The sequence below is a fragment of the Sceloporus undulatus genome, chromosome 4 (genome assembly GCF_019175285.1).
Source record: "Sceloporus undulatus isolate JIND9_A2432 ecotype Alabama chromosome 4, SceUnd_v1.1, whole genome shotgun sequence".
In the NCBI taxonomy this organism is placed as follows: domain Eukaryota; kingdom Metazoa; phylum Chordata; class Lepidosauria; order Squamata; family Phrynosomatidae; genus Sceloporus; species Sceloporus undulatus.
The window spans coordinates 106,710,373-106,728,077 of NC_056525.1; the positions used below are offsets into that span (position 1 = coordinate 106,710,373).

Here is a 17,705-nt window from a genome sequence, read left to right on the forward strand (position 1 = left end):
GGGGAATATAAGCAGGAAATGCAAATTAAAATTATTATTACAGTGGGACATAAACATAAATAAAACATACAAAATACATACATAATTCAAATTTACATAACTCCCTTATTCCCCTATTTAAAACAAAACAAAGTTGGAAATGACTTGAATGCCCACGGTCATGATCATCACAATCATCATCCTGCAATCCCCAGAATCCCATGGCATGGAGCCATGGCAGTTAAAGTGGGATAGAAGCGGGTTACTTCTGCAGTGTGGATGCAGCCAGAGAGAAATAGAGAGGGAGAGAGAGAGAGAGTAGCCCTTGGAGGGTGTATGGATGCTTCCTCTGAGCCTTTGGTTTCCAGATAGTAGCCCCAAATAAATCCTTGCAGGGAGGGCTGGGAATGAGAAAGAGAGAGAGGCAGCTTTTCCCACCCACCCAGCGACCCGCCTCCTTCTCCTTCTCCTTCTCCTCTTTGCAGCTCAGACAGGCAGGCAGCCGCCTTGGAAACGGCTCTTGCGTTGCTGCTGCCTCCAAGGAAGGCACAAGGCAGGCGAGGAAGAGGAGGAGGAAGAGGAGGAGGAAGAGCCTGGGCAGCAACTCTTCTTCTGCTGGGAGCAACAGGGGGCTTCCCGGGGCATCTCTCCTCCTCCTCCTGGAGGGAGCACCACCAGCACCACCCTCAGCATCAGCACCATCCCTGCTTTCCCTCCTCTGCAAGGGATGGATGGAGGGATGAAGGGAGGGAGGGAGGGCTGAGGGTGGGCCGGATGGGGCGGCGCCCCCCCCCTTTGGGCCGCGATGCTGACTAGAGCCAGGGTTGGGGGGGCAGCCCTGCTTCGGGGGGCTCTGAAGGCAGCAGGGAAGCAGGAGGAGGAGGAGGAGGAGGGCTGCTGCTCCCTTGCTGCTGCTGCTGCTGCTGTTTCCCATGGACTGTCCCGCTGCCTGCTGTGGCTGTGGCTCTGCTGCCTGTGGCTGCCGCTGGGGCTGAGCAGCAGCATGCTGTACTTCCAGCTGGTGATCATGGCCGGGACGGTGATGCTGGCGTACTACTTCGAGTACACGGACACCTTCAGCGTCCACTTGCAGGGCTTCTTCTGCTTCGAGAGCGCCTACCGCAAGCCCTACCCGGGGCCCGAGGAGGACAGCGCCCTGCCGCCCGCCCTGCTCTACGCCGCCGCCGCCGCCCTCCCCGCCCTCCTGGTAAGAGACCCAAGACCCCGGGGACAAGCATGCGGAACGGCATCACTAACAACGAAGGAACTAAAGAACGGCATCACTAACAACTAAGGAACTAACTAAGAACTAAAGAACGGCATCAGTAACAACTATGTAACTAACTAATAACTAAAGAACTGTAGAACTAACAACTATGTAACTATGTAACTAACAACTAAAGAACGACATAACTAACAACTATGTAACTAAGTAACTAATAACGAAAGAACCGTATAACTAACAACTGTATAACTAAATAACTAATAACTAACAGCCATATAATTATATAACTAATAACTAAATAACTAATAACTAAATAACAATATAACTAACAACTATGTAACTAAATAACAAACAATTAAATAACTAACAAGAATATAACTAAATAACTCAATAACTAATCACTGTATAATTATATTGCTAAACAACTAATAACCAAACTACACAACCATCTAGATGAATAACTGTAACTAAATAACAATATAACTAATAAGTATATAACTAAATAACAAAACTAAATAACTAAATAACTACTAAACAATTGTATAACTATATCACTAAATAACCATAAATTACATAACTAAGTATATAACTAAATAACTGACAACTAACATCTATATAACTAAACCAAATAACCACTAAATAATTGTATAACTATATAACTAAATAACTACTAACTACATAACTAACTAACTAACTAGCTAACTAACTACTAACAACTATATAACTAAACTAAACAACTACATAACTATATAACTAACTAACTGCTAACTACATAACTATATAACTATATAACTAACAACTATATAACTAAACTAAATAACTAATAACACTGTAACTAAGAATTAAATAACTATATAGCTAATAACTAACTTACTTCCTGCCTGGCCGGGGGTTGGACTGGATGGCCCTTGAGGTCTCTTCCGACTCTGTGAGTCTGTGATTCTAACTAAATAACTAATAACTAAATAACTAATTAAAATATTACTTAAATGGAACTGTCCCTTTTGCAGCCCATGAAGAGAGAAACTTTTCACCCAGGGCAAGTTCTTCAGCTTGTTGTCATGATGGCCACTGAGAGAGGGCAGGGGAGATGCCAAGGGAAGACGGGGAAAGATGGTGGAGCACTTCATTTGGGGCAAGGAGAACTCGGTTTTGGGGATCCCTGGTCCATGGGCCCCTGAACTCAGGGCGATGTGGGTGTCAAGCCCTCTTTAAGAGCAAAATTGACATCCACATTGCAGAAATAATCCAGTTTGATGCCATTTTCATTGCCCTGGCTCAATTCTGTGGAGCCTTTTTGTGTATTACTAGCCAGGAGGATATGCCTTGGATTGAGCTGTGAGAAAGAGCAGGAGAGAAAGTGAGAAAATGTGACTAGTGAGAGGTATGAAGAACTGCTGGCCCTCTCTCTCCAAGGCATCCTAAGGGCTGTTTGCCATGTAGTCTCTGCAGATTTCTTAGAAGTAAGCTGCCTTGAACACATGGAGGGGGGCTTCTATGAGCAGCAGACATGGTGCTTGTAAGTGCCTTCATATTTAAGGATGCTTTGATGATATTGGATGTGAAAAGGCATTTGCCGGCAAGAAGAGAAAATTAATGCCAATGTTGAGCCCTCCCAACCTAAAAATCATTCCCAAGGGCCCTGAAATGCCTGCCTTAAGATCTCCCTCTCCTCCTTCCTCCTTTCCTTATTTCTCACAATATTTATGTCCACCATTTTTAGTGACTTGCTCAGCTTTCCTAGTATGAAACCAGTGTTGCTCCCTTTCCTTTTAGTCCAGATTTTGGATTTATTGGTTAAATCACAGGTTGGAGCCTTTAAAAACGAGGAAGAGAGGAGAGTAGGAGGCGTGGGCTTCCCTTCTTTTATTATAACTTGAAGAGCTGTTGTAGAAAGGCTGCTGGTTCAAAGGCTCCTCATACTACTCCTGTCTTGCCTGTACGGAGAATGGGGATGCTTCACATTCCTTTTAAAACTACAACGAAAACCCTGATCCTGGGTTGTTTATTGATTTATCGATGCCAAATGCATGTGTTAGTCATAGACAGGTGGGCAGCATGATGGAGGAGCCTGGAGGCTGCTAAGAGCCACATGCTAATATTTCGGCCAGCAAAAATGACAAGCGCAGGCATTTCCAACAGTAGACGGCTGTTTTAAAATGGAGCAGGCGTTCTTTCGGATGTCTGCTGATTGAGAAAGATGGAGTAAACAGATCAGAGGATGTGGAAGGCAAAGCCTATCAATCTCTTTCTTTCACGCGGGTCTCCCGTGATTTTGTTTGGAAAAAGAAAGAGATAGCATGCATATATTATGCTCACATATTTTTAGTTGGCTGTGTGATCCTGCAGTTTGGTTGGTTGGTTTCTGAGAGGAAAGAAAGAAGCATCTGCCCTTAAAATGCTCAGCGTACAAAGTTGTAAGGTCATCTGACAAAAGCATTAGCATCATTTAATAATCCCTGACCATATTGAACAGATGAAGAGAAAGGGGACAGTGACCATTAGGGCTGGATTATGTATACAGTCAGGAAAACACACACATACACATGCATCATTATGAAGGCAAGACACTACATAGAATTATTTTTGTATCACTCTGCTGGGTTTTCGCCCTCTTTGGCAGTCAATATTAAGGCAATGGAAATTATGAGGGGGTGGGAATTAGGAACCTTGCCAAAAATACCATCCAGATCTTTCCATCAATAGAGGGTCACCTGGGAATCTCTTTTGCTATGAACTGGTGATGCTATTGAGGCTCAGTGTGATGTTAAAAACATGGAACCAACTTATGCCACCATCATAAAATAACTGAAGAAGGGTATAGTTTTCTACCAAGAACCAACCTGGCATAGTGGTTTGAGTGTTGGACTATGACTCTGGAGTTGTTGCTGTTATGTGGTTGAGAAAGTGTTACTTGCCCAAGATCACCCAGTGGGGTTTCATGCTCACACAGGGAATCGAACACACTGGTCTCCAGAGTCCTAGTCAGTTGCTCAGATTGCCCCACCACACTGGCTCTAGACCAGGGTTCAATTCCCAGCTCAGTCATGAAACCCATTGGGTGACCTTGGTCAAGTCATATGCTCTCAGCCTCAGGGGAAGGCAATGGCAAACCTCCTCTGGACTACTCTTGCCAAGAAAACCCCATGATAGGTTTGCCTTGGGGTCCACCATGAACTAGTATCAACTTGAAGGCACAACAACAACAAATATTTTTGTCCCACATTAAAATACACTGTTTGACACAAGAATACTAGGCTACAAATATTTTGAACATATCACATTTTTAAAATGTTTATTATACCTGGGAAGGGGGGGGGGGGGAAGTATCCCCTCACATTATAGTGAGCTTTTTCATTTAGCAAATTAAATTTTGTTTGAATTGTATCATGGCTCAAAGAAAGAGGTGTGATTGGACCATAAAATGTTTCCTGCTGAAACTTGCCAGCTTCAGGAAAAGATCCTGTACACAATTAGTTGGGGGCAAACCCCACTGAATTTTGAGCAACTTACTTCTGAGAAATGTTGTTTAGGATTACATTTAGATGTACAGTCAGAAGAAGATGAATTGATTCTAGGATCACCATAGAAAACCCCATTCCTTTTTTTAAAAAGTTGAGTTTAGACTGTAACTCTTATTTGTCATCAAGTCAGCTCTGAGTTATGGTGACCCCATGGATGAGAAATATCTAAGAGTTCCAGTCATTAACATCCCTGCTTAGGTCTTAGAAAGTCAGGGCTTTCTTACTTCATTAGAAACATAACCTGGAATTAATCCAGCGAGAGGTAATGGACATCCCTGTTAGCAGCGAGGCTGTGCAGACCGCTCCTAAGGGGTGGCCTGCAGCTGCCTCCAGATGCACAGGATTGGGGCCATGGCAACCACATGTAATGGCCCGATCTCTCCTCTCCGGCTCCTTTTTGTGTCTTGGAAAGGGTGTGATAGCCGCGGCTTTAAGGTGCTCCTTTGGCATTGTGTCATGTGGATGTAGCGCCAGAGGAGCACCGTGACACTGTGTGGTGTCACGGCACCCTGGGGGAGGAATCAGGGCATGTGTCATGGGGACGGCATGCTCTGCCCACAGGCCAGCCTTAATGACCGATGTGCACAACCCCAATGTCAGCAGAAAACAAAGATTTTGCATATTAAATGTATCTGTTTCTGATACATTTAGGTCTGTACAAGACCTTAGCAAGCCAAGGACTGGTTGGCAAGGTGTGTATGTGAGAGAGAGGGAGGTTAGTTAGGGATCATATTCATTACTATGAACAATTTTGTGCATCTCAGTTGGATCTATTCATCTATTCAGTTGCATCTATTCATGTTTCTAATGAAGCTTTGCTGACCCAATAGTAAGTAGGGTTGGTGTGTTTCCTTTGTATCGCTTCATTTGACTCAATTTTCTCTTTGAACTAAATAAAATGTTCCTCTTATTCCTTTAGGCAGGTAACGTATGTGTGTGTGTGAAACACCAGGAAGGACAGGATCACGAGGAGTGGGATACTCAATTGAGACCCTGATATAGCAAAAGCCCCCTGCGATGGATCTCTCCCTGTCCCATTGACATTGGATGTGTGGATTGTCTTAGGAAGAGCTGGTCATGTTTCTCTCAGCTGGGTCTTAGAATGAGGCAATTTTAATGCCAGTTTGGGATTATTCTGGGGGATTTATTGCAGGTGCTCAGAAAGAGAAGCAAAATTTCAAAAGGAGTTAGTGAATTAAGAAAACTGAGAAGCTTTGCTATTTCAAGTGAAAGCTGTGACTTTTTAACCGCACTCCACATGATTGAACTACCTACCTTATTCCATATTGGCTCTTTCCATAGTTGACCCTTTGACACGTTTTTTAAAAACCGATGTTCCACTTTCCCAGCCATAGTGCTGTTCTTCCCAATACTGGTTTCTTGTGCCCAAAGAGAACAGACAATAGGAAAGAAGGAAGGCATGTGGGGAAAGACCTACTTTGCAGTTGGGCATGTCACTTGACTAAAGTGTTGCATCCAAACCATATTAGCTGGCAGGCTATTTCTTAAAGTATAACGCATATGAATTTTGAAGGAGAGTTGTGGTCACATTAAATATTAATGGCACACTTCTGTTTGGCAATATTGTTGAAAGACAGCCATTAAAATACATTTTCTTCCCTTATTTATGCTTCCCAGGAGGAATTTACATTATTTATTCTTAGGATGCATTAAAACAGATTGCTGTGTGCAGTGTGAAGCATATTATGAATACAATTAGTTCATTTTTGGTCGGACTTCCACTTCCATCGTTAATATGATCAGCTGCTCAAAGGAGCTAGGATTACCTAATTTGGCATCTATTTTCTCATTGCATTCACTTTCAGTACCAGCTGAGTATTACATATTTACAAGCTAAAAGCACATTAGTTTTTATTTGGGTGTGTGTGTAAGGAGCAGTTAAGAATTCCTCTCTTTTCTCACAAACCCACCCATCTCTGTCCCACATGCTCTTTGTTTGCCCTTATCCACATAGCAGGCAAATAGGTGTAAGTCTTCCAACTAAAATACTTCTCTAATGCTGTTGGTGAATGCTACAAATTATAAAAATTACCTTTCTTATTGGACATCAGTGCCCACAATCCACATCAAACAAGGGTATTATGATTATGCTGACTGCGGATTCTGGGAGTCCTAATCCCTCCAAAAACACACACATTTTCAAATAACTGTTGGCCAAATTCATATCATTATGATGGACAAAGTGTGAATGCATTTTTAAAAGCCCTCTTTAGGCATTTGACTTGAATAACAACACTCAAACCGGAGTGTACGCCAGCCTCATGAACTTAATTCTTATGTTCTCCATCTCAGTCACTAACTTGGGTGGATCACTTTCCTTAAATGCGAGTAAAACAATCCAAGTGCCCATTCATGTGGAATTTTAATTATATTCAGATCAAGGTGAGTCGAAATCCTCTTCAAAACTTACATCTCAGTGCAGTAGAGTCAAGGATTGAGGTTGCAAGGCCTGGCGCTCATGGGAACTGGGTGGCTTGAAGTCCTTGCTCCGTATCACATGCTCTCAGCCTTAGAGCAATGGCAAACCTCCTTTGAACAAATCCATTTAAAATCATGTAGACTGCCCTGGCTCTCTCTTATTCACACACTTCAGTGTGACATCATGACATACCCAATTGTGAGCAGTTATATCATCTTGTCTACCAAATAATCCCCAATCGGCTGGAACTAACCATGTCCAGCCTGAACACGGTTTGTTGTTGTTGTGTGCCTTCCAGTAGTTTCCAACTTACAGCAACCTTAAGATGACCCTATCATGGGGTTTTCTTGACCTGGTCTGGTCAGTACTCCCAGAAATGCCCCTGTCCTGATCTAAATTGTATGTTAGACTACTGTACATCAGTTGGTGGCTCCCATTTCAGAGGAGTGATGAATCTACTCCAGGTTTTAGGCTGTACTGAACCTATTTTAAAGATGGCATTTAGAACCTTAGATAATAGCTTTAAAACTTAAGAGAAAATTCATCACCTCCACTGTCACGGAAGCTACCAGCCACAATTGGATTACTGTCTGAAACTGGGCAATTTGTCTGAGTCTGTATTTGCATGAGAGAGGGAGAAAGAGATAGACTGCATGAAATTTAATTTAACATGACTCTTGCCTTGGTCTAAAATTCACCATTAGCAATTGCATAAGTTGAAAATAAAAACAGAAGGACACAGGTATTCATTCTCTGAGTAGCTACTAAGCATGTCTCTCTAAGCTGCTCCCTTGCTTATACTTCTGTAGGTGGGTAGCATCATCAAGAAGGTACTCTCAGTCAGTTTTAAAGATGGTGACAAGATGTGAGTGAGAAGTCAGTTTCTTGTATGTGAGGTTCAAACCTCACAATGCTATCTCTGGACGAAAATGTGTCCCTTGAGTTGGAACCAGTTAAAAGCCAGTTCAGAGATTAAGCAACTGAGAATTTTCTTTCCTTTTCTGATTGAAGTATTTAATATCCTGAGGTCATAGTTAAGTCAAGATATTTTGGTGGTTCTATTATACCCTGAAATCTATTTAAGACTGAAAAGAAGTACACTGTCACTTGATTCCCTAGGTGTGTGTGCTCCTTTAATATGAACAGTATGACAGAAATGGAAGGTTTCTGTTGAGAGCTCTCTACAACCTTTTCCTCTGTGTCTCTTTCACTCCCAGGAGGTCTCATTTTTGACAGCTAGAAAGTACACATCAACCTAATCTTTTTGTTTCTGGTTGAAATAATTTGCAGCTGATTATTTCACCACACAGTACATGGTTACACTAGGAAATGCACCACCTCAAAGTGCAGTGATGTCCACCAGCTGAGAACTTTAAAAGAGATCATGCAAATTAGTGTAGAACAAGGTTACCAACAGCTAGAAGATACTTGTCAGTACCATTCAGTGGAGAACAAAAGTGGGAGATTATTATTACCCTGTGGACTAAATATCTAAAGGCACCAGATTTCATCCGATCTTGGAAGCTAAGCAGGGTCAGCTGTAGTTAGTACTTGGATGGAAGACTGCTGACGAATATCAGATATGGTAGACTCTCTTTCATAGGAAGGAATTGGTAAAACCACCTCTTGAGTATTTCTTGTCTAAGAAAACCCTATGAAATTCATAGGATTTTATCAACAGGCAACTTGAAGGCATATGTTAACAGGCACATGGAAGGCACATACTCACCTATCATTATCTCATGTCCTCCTTGTGGTGATTTTGGAGACACTGTGGGAACTAGTATGCTGGGTTAAAGTAGGGTTTTGTTTCAACCCTTTGGGCTCTCTTTATTCTTCTATCTTGTATTTGTTGTCTCTATGTTCTTTTGAGGCAAAATCAAGGCAGTGTATATAAAGTTACCAAACTGTCCCCCATTCTAGGAGTGGACATCTTCCAACCTGGCTGTCTTAACCAAGATTTCTGAATCATTTGCCTTCAGACTATGGATCTTCCTACTATTATGGCAAATTCTGTCAACACTATTTAAGAAGCCATTATGATCATGTTATTCCTTTTGAGGTAATGAACATGTGGTTAAAGACTGTATTAATAAAACACTACTGGGAAGATTGCCAGTCTGGAAAGGTATTCTATAAATCTGTGGTTTCACTACATGCCATTTTCTGGTGTCTCATGACTTCTAGACCTGTCCTATTCTATCCTGTCTGTCCTATTTATTCACAGATAATTATAAACCATTTACAAGTAAATAGTTAGTGTACAATAATAACAAAACACACAATATAAAGCTGTACATAAAATCAATATTTAGTAGCTACATCATCTGTAAAATGCATGGTAGAGGGAACTGTACAAGAAAATAGGGATGTATTTCCTTGATAATTTTCTTCTTGAATGAAGCAACAAGTAATGTTAGTATTTCTGCATTTTCTGCAGGATTTCTGCATTTTCTGCACAGAAAATAATACTGTAACAGTGGTTTCCAAACTTTAGTCTTCCAGATGTTTAGACTTCGGCTCCCATAATTCCTTAATGGGGCTTCTGGGAGCTGAAGTCCAAAAGACCCAGAGGACCAAAGTTTAGGAACCACTGTGCTATAACAACCACATGCCAATTTTGCCATGAAATAAGTCCCAAACTGAGAAGATTTTGTGGGGAAAAGTTTGCACATAATGGGTGTCACATACTGTCCAGCATTCCACAACTGATAACTAGGACATGTGTGGCCAAGTAGCATCAGAGTGTGATCAAAATGGCAAAAGTTATGAATGAGGGAGAACTCACAAGCTGAGAGATGTGGAAGCAGTTTGCTTTTGCTTAAGAAGGCCAGAATACCCCCATCCTCTCCCCATGGCTGAAACCTACTTTTGTACTTTAAAGTGAATGTGCATCAAAGGAAGTAAGCTGAAGACAAAGAGGGAATGTGGGAGGAGGCAAGAAAAACTGGGGCGTTTAGAAAGCAGCTGAGATACCAGACTCAGTAGAGAGCAGGACTGTCCCTGGCAAATTGGGAGAGTTGGAGGGCATGATGCCATCACACTAAATTCCCTGCTTAGAATGACCACAGAGCAGACCTCAGAAACATGTGACACTACCAGGGGTTTCTACAGAAGATCGCAAAGACTGTATGGATTTATAAGGTAACAGGGACCCAAGTTATTTATAGATTTGAAGCTGAGAAGAGAAAGAACAAGACTTCAAAGTCTTTAGCTTGGCCCCCATATCAAATAGGCAGGCAGTGCCATTGCTTCAGTAGCAGTGTCATGCTGCTGGTAGATTGCCCACTCCCTCCACAGAGCAAAGCTGACACCTTCTATACCAGCATCATATTGGGGACCAGATAGACAAAAATTGTGAAGGAATAGTCCAACCTTGAGGAACCATGATGTCTAGGATGTGGCTGAATAGGCTCAGGATGTTTGACAACTAACCTAGATGGGGTTAGGAACATAAGACAAATTTTAGATGATAAGGGCATCACTAGACCTGGTGGCTAAACATTATCCTTAGCATCGGAGACAACATATCTCTGTGCTGTAATTGATTGGGAACATTAGTAGCAGGGTGCAGTTGTACTGATAGTCTGCTTGTGTGCTTCCCAGAGGCACGTGGCTGGACCCTGTGGTGATAGAATGATGACCTGGATAGGCCTTTTACTTTCCAAAGTTATTTTGGAGGTGGACATACACTAGTGGGAGAAATTGGTGGTTTGAATGCATTCAGAATATTAGGTTAATATCAATGGCATAGCTTTCAAAAATCATTGAATAACATAAAGATCATAAAGAGTGGGTGCATTTCCTCTGAAAATCAGTAGTCTGTTCCTCCTTATCCATTTATGGGGAAAGATCCATTCAGCTGGCCTGCCCACATGTGGCCTTTGTATTCAGAAGCCTGTATTCATATATTTGGAATTATTTTTGAAGCAGAATTTCAACACAAAGACATAAAGGAGGATTTTGCCAAGTTTCCCTGTGTTCTTTCCTATTGTTAGAGAGGATGGGATATGTTTTCTGGGCTCAGAATTGTTAACCCATTGAATATTTCCTTTTTGCCTCACTGATTTTTATACTCCTTGTTTTTGCTCTTAATTTTCAGAAGGGTTAGAAACAGGTGAGGTTTCCCCCCTTCTTTTGTAATAATGCATGTTGCCAGTTTCATATAATTTATTGAAAATGATATTTTGTCATTGCTCCAGATTTCTCCCTGCAGCTAATATGCAGCATTTCAAGGGCGATTGCTGGAGGGATATCTATGTTACTCAGCTGCAACAGAAGCAATAGGGGGTTGTGACACCTTAAATGCACTGCACTGGATCTGGACTTTGTATAGATAGAATCCTGTTCATGGGATTGTCTTCTTGAGAAAGCTTGTGGTGGAGAAGAATAATTGTTTACCCTCATTCTTCCTTCTTTCTGTACTCTTTGTCAAATTGCTTTGAAGGCTTGTGATGTCTTCTGGAAAAACACAATCAAGGAGAACCCACTGTTTCTCCAGAGGAACTGAGGAGTCTCCACTGAATTAGAGTCCCTTCAGTTTGTGAAAGGCCATATCTATATCCAGCTTTGAACACAGTTATTAGGGCTAGGGCTTTCATGGACTACCGTAGGTTAAAGCTTTTATTATGGTATATTTATTAGGGCCAGGGCTTTTGTGGACTAGATTAAATAAAACTCTATTTGTTACTGTTTTTAAGGTAACATGGTATTCAAAGGAGAGTAGTTTGGAGACCTCATACTCTTGCGAGATCCATCCATTTTCATGTCTTTCTCCCAAAGCAGCAGCACAGTTGTTAGACACTGTCCTTAGACCCTGTCACTTTCTGCTCCACCCCTGATTCCACATGATTTACTCACTATTGGCATGAACACTTTTTTCATCAGGTTGTGGGATGTTTGGTCCACATTTAGGGGTTAGAATTAGACTTTCCTTTTCATGCCTTCTCTAAAATTTATTGAACTATTAGTTTTTGTGCTTGATACCCTATACCAAAGTTAAAACATGCATACAGTTCTGTGGTACAGACTGGGAATGGAATTATTATAGTTATTCATTTCCTAGGTGAAAATTGTGCTCCTCAGTAGGTGGGAAACCTGTCTGGGAAAGCAAAATACTGAGTAGTGTGTGCAGCTTTTGCTCAGTATTTGTACATCCTAATGTTTCCATCCAATTATTCTTTCCAGAAACACATGTGGGTTCTTTGCACAATGATCATGGCTTTTGTGTAAAATACCTGCAATTTTGAACAAGAAAAATCTAACAAAAGGAGAAATCAGCACAAAATTTAGCCATTTTTGGGGGGGGGGCAAGATTTTTTTTTTCTGTGTAGAAAACAGCAATCTTGCAGAAGAAAAATACGTTGGGCTCTCATTTTCCCAGGGATCTGTTCTGGACACCCTTCCCTCACAAAAACAGAGGCTTGAGCATATCCAAGCCCCATAGGCTTGAATGTGGTGCGTGCCCATGGAAACAACAGAGGTCGCCCTCCATGAGAATTCAAGACTGCGGATCCCAGATCCGCGTGTTGGGGAGGGTGACTGTACATGTATCTACCTGAAAACAATGGTTAATGAGTGAAACCCCATACTCTGCATTAAAAATTCTGTACTTGTGCACAGAATAATTTTCTGAAACATTTCAGGAGGTGCACATACCAGGCAAGATCTGCTCAGAAATATTCATTTTCTTACACCGAAGGAGCAGAAATTGTGTAAAATTATTTATCCTCACTTGTGAGGATGAAAGAGTCAAATTACATCCCTAGTGGTGACATAAGGTCTGAAACCTATTATTTATACATGTCGTTGCAAATCACAGCCTTTCTCTGGGCGGTGGCATTTTCTCCTTCTCCCTTTATTTTTATCAAGAGAATTATTCCACATATTCATTTGCTAGTATTAATCTGGTTCAAGCAATCTTTATAACCTGATATCCTTGTGATATTTGGTATCTCCTCCTTCATCAGCTTCAGCAAGCAGAGTTAGTGGGACGCAACTATGGGAGATATTTTTCAATACATTGGAAGCCATAGGATGAGAAAGAATTGCAAATGTACCACCACAGTGGCAAATAGTGCTTAGGTTTGTTTGTAATCCGTATTCAGCAAAACTGTGTCAAACTGTTTTCAAAGTCAGAGGTGAGAGGACCAAAATAAACATTAATCATTAATCTTGCTGCAAATGTAAGGCTTGCTTGTAACTGTGGTTGAAAAACAACAGTCGCCCCAATCCACGGATTTGAAATGCGTGGACCTGGAAATCCACGAAGGGGGCAACCACTATTAAACTTAATGGGACGTGTGCCCTTGCACAAGCCCGCAGCACGCACCCCATTCAAGCCTATGGACTTGAATATGTGTGATATTTTGAACTGGCAGGGGGGGGGGGTCTGGAATGGATCCCCTGCGAGTTCAAAGGGGTGACTGTATATCAAATTGGCTGTTCAAACTCTTACTGAGTGAGGGAATTCCTAGATAGTATTAACCATATTAGTGAGTGCATGTAAACTAAACTATGATGCCTAACATTCAGAATTATCATGACATATATCAGAAAACGGGATCATAGGGCAAATACACAGATAGCTTCTCGTTTTCTGCATACTTCACAACAGTGGTTTTCAATAGAGAGTGTGTACATTTTATTTGTAAATGGATAGATATGTTATGAGTGAAATACAAGCATGTGCCATCCACTGTTATATTAATCATTTTATGCTGTACAGTATACTATTTCTATGTTATTTCAGATTTCAGTTGGACTTACTATTTCCCCAGACTGTGCAAGGTTCAGCATTTTAGTCACCATAATTTATGCAAAATGAGAACCATAGATTATAATAACCAGCAATTTTTTTCTGTGTTATAGTTCATTTCTAAGGCTTTTTTTTCTTGCTGGTCTATAGCTTATATGTGATTTGCCAACAGTGGCATGAGATTGGTGTTATGGCTGCATAGGGACTGCTGATATCTAGGAGTGACTATGTGGAGTAAACAAATGGGAGGTACATAGTCAGTGTCCATAGTTCTCAACTGATCACAACACAGATTAATTGTATAATTTTATTGGTGGGAATTCAGTTAGAGATACTATCACATATATGTCCCTTACATGTTAGATGTGCTCTTTGGGGCATGGTGGTTCTAGATATCCCCTTCCGCTTCTGTGCAGAAGCAAAAGCCCCCCTCCTGACTTTCTGTAAAGCCCCAAACCAACCTTACACAGCAATCTGTGTTTCCCAGCAGAAGCCAGGATTGGAGAAGCATCTGGAACTCCTCAATGTCAGGCACACAGTGATTATAAAGTGCTAAGACCCTCACAGAATATCATCATAGTGTGTCTAGTTAGGGAGGTGGGGGTAGCCTTAGCTTCTCCAATCCTGCCGGCTCACCATGAAACATACAGAAGCCTCCACGAATATATTTGTAGAATTTGATGACCCATCATTGTTGTTGTTGTTGTTTGCCTTCAAGTCATTTCCAACTTATGTTGACCTTAAGTTAACTCTATCACACGTTTTCTGGCACTGAAAGTATGTGACTCGCCCAACATCACTCAGTGTTTTTCCATGGCTGAGCAGGGAATCGAACCCAGATCTGCAAAGTCATACTCCATCACTCAGAACACTACACCATGCTGGCTACAACTTAGTACTCATATGTTAAAAGACTATATCTGACCATTTTTGTAGGGACTCAACAGGCTGAAGAATGTTGTTTTGTATGTGTGTGTGTGTGTGTAGCCTGGCTGCCCAAACTCAGGGTGTAGGCTCCTTTATTACAATAAGGGTGGGAAACCTATGGCCCTCCAGAAGTTGGGCTGCAGCTCCCATAATTCCTGACTATTGGCCATGTTGATTAGAGCTAATGGGGATTGTATTCCAGCAACATGTGAAGAGTCATAGATTCACAAGTCCTCCTTCTTCAGCTGGTATTGAATGTGATACTTTTACTGTCTGTAACAGGAGTAGGAATCATATTACTCTCCAGATGTTGTTGGACTCCAGCTCACAGCAGCTGTAGCTAGATTAAGAATACTGGGAGTTGTAAACCAACAATATATTTGGGGTCACATGATTTCCCATCCTCGGTTTATAACCTCCCCCTGTAAAACAACAGAGGACATTATCTTGCAAGAGACCCACAAAATATTGGTTCATCTCTCACATAGACCAAACCTTTTGAGTGCTGGACTATAACTTTGGAGACCAGGGTTCAATTCCCAGCTCGGCCATGAAACCCACTGTGTGACCTTGGGCAGGTCACATGCTCTCAGCCTCAGGGGAGGGCAATGGCAAACCTCCTCTGAACAAATTTTGCCAAGAAAACCCCATGATAGGGTCGCCTTACGGTCTCCATAAGTCAGAAACTTATTAAAGGCATACATCAATTTTTTTTAAAAAAAAATTAAAAATATAGAGGTAGAGCAAAAGATAAAAAAATTCACATCCCAAGATTTCAGAGAAACGTGTGTGACTGCGTGCAATTAACAGGAAGAAGCAATGTAACCACAGCTCTTAAAAGCTTAAGAGCATGTTAGTCTCTTAAATACAGAGTTTACAGGCACATTCAATCCTTTGTGGGGAAAGTTAGCCCATCTACAGTTGGCCCTCCGTTTTTGCAGGGGATCTGTTCCGGATCACTCTGTGAAAATTGAGACTTGAGCATATCCAAGCCTCATAAGCTTGAATGGGGCATGTGCCCCATTGGAAATAACAGAAATAACAGAGCCTAGATCCACAAGTTAGGAAGGGCGATTGTATATTAATTCTGTCCCCCCAATCCCCCTCCCCTTGTTATCCACTTGTAGCAAGAAAATGAGCTTGGAAGATATGTGTACCTGGAATGTAACTATTAATTAAAGTTTTTAAGCTTCCAGGATTTTTAGTTTAATATACACTTCATACTGTCTACCAGTGCTATGATTGATGTGAGCAAAGTAATGAGAAATTTTAGCCCCAATGTGCATCACTCTACACTTGACTACACCATAACTGCAATGTCTCCTCACAAGTCTGGAGAGATTCTTTTGAAACTTCTGTTCATCTTACCACTATACAGTGGGATCTTGCTATCCACTGGTGTTTGTTTACAGGACCTCATGTGGATAGCAAAATCCATGGATGTTCAAATTCCATTGTATACAGTTGCATAGAAAAATGGCACCCCTTATATAAAATAGCAAAATGAAGGTTTACTTTTTGGAATTTATATATTTCTGGAATATTTTGAAATAAAGAATCCATGATACGGAGGGCCAAATGTAAATGTAGTTTGATGCCATTAACCAAATGGATGTTTACTTTCCCTTCACTAAGAGAACTGTCCATTTACTCCTGATTTATTTTCTTTAACCAGCTACTGATATATCATAGACGTGGTACAGAGCGCCAGGAAGAGGCAGCCGGGAGCTGCCTCTTTTTGCTGCATAGCTGCACCACGGCAACCAAATTGTGTGGCACAGCTACACAAAAAAAAGACAGCTAAAAAGTGGCTCCTTTTTGCACCACCGCAAACAGCTGGTGGCGGCGTGAGTATGTCGCTGCTGCGCGGCTCCATCTGGAGACCGCACAGCAGTGATGTAATTGCTACATGCGCTGTCTATTTGGCACCATGCAGCGAGGATGCCCTTATCACTTGTGAGGGGTGAGGGGCATGTGGGCAGGGTGCCCCTCGCACGTGATGAGGGCATCCTTTGGGGCCCATTTGTACTGGGCCATAGATTTCATAATAAGACCTGCTGATCTATGTCTTTTTTATCATCACAGAAGGAGGAGATTAGTACCTTCTTCTCACAATAACTGCCCCACCACCCACTCAAAACTCACCTTCTTTCTGGTAGGGACCTCCAGAATGATTTTATAGTGACTAGTTGACATCCAGGTGGAAGCAATGGAGTAGATGGCTATGTCCCTATTATCAGCCACACAATGATGACATCATCTTCTGAGGGGATGTTCCCACTAGGGGAAACCCCGCGTTCTGAATCGAATCCAAGGAGTGGCGTTCATATTAGGAACCTAGAACGGTTCTAGAGCAACCCACAATCGTCCCCACTACAAATCGAATTGTAGAGCGGGATAAAAATGTGAATCGAGTTTTCGTCTTTTAACGCGCGTTAAAAAAACACTAGGGTCCGACCTACGTTTTTCCATTGATTCGAGTTAGGAACCGGAGTATTTAAATAGGAACGACAGCCTTTGAATCGGGTTGGATGGATGGGAGGAGCGGACTGCGGTGGGGGCTGTCCTTGGGGGAGTTGCCCTTTCTGTCCCCATCCTTCGTGACCGCCGCCATTTTTGCTTCCCTCGCCCCTTTGTCCGCTGTGGTCTTTCAACAAGAGATAAGGATTATTTTTATTTTTTATTTTAATGGTTTACAGGCGCTTAATCTCTTCAGCGCTTTAAGCGCCTGAAGTCCCGGCTGCTCAAGCGCCTGCATCTGCCAAAGGACTACAAGGCTTCCTCCGGTGGATTGCAACCTCCCCTCTGTGTGGGGAGAGCCCATTTCTAACGGAGGAGAGGCAGGAAGGGAAG

The 17,705-nt window shown here is 41.9% G+C and overlaps 1 protein-coding gene across 1 annotated transcript in view; it reads left to right on the top strand.

Annotated features, from left to right (window-relative positions):
• Nucleotides 1–900: 900 nt before the first annotated feature.
• Nucleotides 901–17,705, top strand: part of PLPPR5 (phospholipid phosphatase related 5) — a 118,497-nt gene continuing 101,692 nt past the window's right edge. Inside the window, exon 1 of the mRNA XM_042461494.1 lies at nt 901–1,186. Coding sequence (XP_042317428.1) covers nt 983–1,186 — 204 coding nt within the window. The 5' untranslated portion in view covers nt 901–982. The remainder of the gene's footprint in view (nt 1,187–17,705) is intronic.